At 42.3% G+C, this 2,419-nt stretch overlaps 1 protein-coding gene across 1 annotated transcript; it reads left to right on the forward strand.

The window, feature by feature from the left end:
• Window positions 1–844: 844 nt before the first annotated feature.
• On the forward strand, window positions 845–2,205 carry LOC103965285 (putative clathrin assembly protein At4g40080). The gene has a single exon (XM_009378320.3). The coding sequence runs from the start codon at window positions 917–919 to the stop codon at window positions 2,006–2,008; it is 1,092 nt and encodes a 363-aa protein (XP_009376595.2). The 5' UTR covers window positions 845–916; the 3' UTR covers window positions 2,009–2,205.
• The last annotated feature ends 214 nt before the right edge of the window (window positions 2,206–2,419 follow it).

Raw genomic sequence — 2,419 nt, forward strand, 5'->3', positions numbered from 1 at the left:
GTCATGGACACCCTTTGACGGAGTGACTTTAACATAGTCAAAGATCAAGGACCTAACCACAAGACAATTATGATGCCTCAGGACAAAAGACTATTTTACATTATCTCAACCATGAATTCTCGTGCGACATGAGTATGAAAACTCCTCGTTGATCGCGTTTAGTGAACTCATTCTCTATTGAGCACCAACATACTTGTCTTGTTGTCATTCACACCAATAACTCGAAATCAGTCACTCTCTCTAAGAGAAGACATAGCACGTACTGATCTTAATAGACTGTCAATGCCCAATTGGCAATCCTTTGATCAGGAATGTTTAGGGTATGTATACGAAAGAGAATGGTCACATGAATCTAACTTCTTTTGATCACATTCTCCCAATTACATATTATTCCTTGGACTTATCGTTTAAGCATATAACATTTATATGAGACGGCTTTAAACAATAATCTTTGCCCTTTATAATAAACTAGATTAGTTTAACATGTGAAATGTTTGTAAAGTATCATCATATAATTAGCTTTTAGGACAAATTTCCAACATTGAATACACTTAATTAAAGATTTCCTCCAACAAATTGGCCAACATAAATAATAAAAAAGTAATGAATTAGTTGAAAGTCTTTAAATTAGAATTTTCTCTCTCGACAATAAATATATAAAATATGACAAGGCCATTGATATTCATGAACAAGGATTCTCTTCAGATAAGGATTAATCAATTGTGTTTGTTTATTATGCATTATGTGGTCAGCTTTCGTTAGATATTATTGATATTCAATTTTAAATTAAAAAATTAAAAAATTTCTAACCGTACGATATATGATGAATGAACACGATTAATTAATCCTTCGAATTCTTACAAAGAAAATTTGGAGAGGATGCTATTCCGATATTCATATCAGAACCCGCCAACCGATGAACCCGTGGCCGACACAAACACATGACATGGGAAAAACAAGAAAGATGAGAGACCTGATGGGGGCAATCAAAGACAAAGCCTCTCAAAGCAAAGCAGCCATCCTCTCCAAACTATCCGTCTCCGCCGTGTCCACCTACCCCTACTCTCTTGACGTCACCCTCCTCCGCGCCACAACCCACGACCCCTTCACACCCCCACCCCAAAAACACCTCGCCAATCTCCTCTCCTTTGGCAACAGCTCACGCGCCACCGCCTCCGCCGCCGTCGAATCCCTTATGGACCGCCTCCAAACCACCCACGACTCAGCCGTCGCCCTCAAGTGCCTTCTCGCCGTCCACCACGTGATCAAGTACGGCTCCTTCATCCTCCAGGACCAGCTCGCCGTCTACCCCGCCGCAGGGGGCAGAAACTACCTCAACCTCTCCAATTTTAGAGACGATTCTACCCCTTTAGCTTGGGAACTCTCCTCCTGGGTCCGATGGTACGCTCAATACGTCGAGAACCTCCTCCTCACATCTCGGCTTCTGGGTTTCTTCCTCGGATCCAATTCCTGCACTGTGGATAAAGAAAAGGAGGAGGACCGAGTCTCCTCCCTTATGAACGCTGAGTTGGTCCGAGAGACCGAGTCGTTGGTGAGTCTGGTGGAAGAGATTTGCAGAAGGCCCGAGTCGTTGGATTTGGACGGGAACAGATTGGTGATGGAGATTTTGGGTTTGGTGGGTGAGGACCAGATTTGTGCGATGAATGAAACTATAGTCCGAGTCAACGAGTTCGACGAGAGGCTGAGTTGTCTGAGTTTATGCGACTCGGTCGAGTTGCTGAGTGCTTTGAAGCGGTCGGAGGAGTGCGCAGGGCGGCTTCTGGCGGTGCCGAATGTGAAGAGTGATCTGGTTAGTGGGTTTTGGAGGCTGATTAAAGAGACGGTGGTGAAGGCTGCGAAGGTGAAGGAGGAGGAGGGGGACGGTAAGTTGGTGGTGGCCATGAGGAGACATAGTTTGAGTGAGTCGGCTCGGTTTGGTGACCGAGATATCAGACCATCTGACTCGGTTCGATTCCCGTCGGGGAGACATGTTTCATTTGGGTATTGAATTGTGTGCTCGATGAATGTACATTTTTTTCAAAATTTTGTTCTTATTTTTTGGCTCTTTGCCTCGTACATGTAAAATTCTTGATATGAATTTACTCGAACAAACCCTAAATAATTGAACGAGCAAATTTTCTTTTTGCTTAATTATTTGCGAAATAAACTTTGCATGTGCAAGTGCAAGCTCGGCGTTGGCTTCTATCTGATTTTCTTCAATTATTCGTAGCATTGAGTTTTAATTTGTATTCGAGATTTTTGTTTGGTCAAATTATGTTATTGAGTTTTAATTTGTATTCGAGATTTTTGTTTGGTCAAATTATGTTTGAGTTAAATATCCTGTCCTACATCTTTAAGTGATGTCAAATTCTGACAGAAAGCGAAAGCGGTAGAAGAGTTCTGTTTAGCCGTAAATAGA

This window comes from the organism of the source record quoted next, unplaced genomic scaffold (genome assembly GCF_019419815.1).
Source record: "Pyrus x bretschneideri cultivar Hongxiangsu unplaced genomic scaffold, Pyrus_bretschneideri_v1 Contig18, whole genome shotgun sequence".
Taxonomy (NCBI): Eukaryota; Viridiplantae; Streptophyta; class Magnoliopsida; order Rosales; family Rosaceae; genus Pyrus; species Pyrus x bretschneideri.

Excerpts from the sequence above, each read along its gene's own strand:
- LOC103965285 (XM_009378320.3), top strand. The coding sequence starts at position 917 with ATGAACCCGTGGCCGACACAAACACATGACATGGGAAAAACAAGAAAG.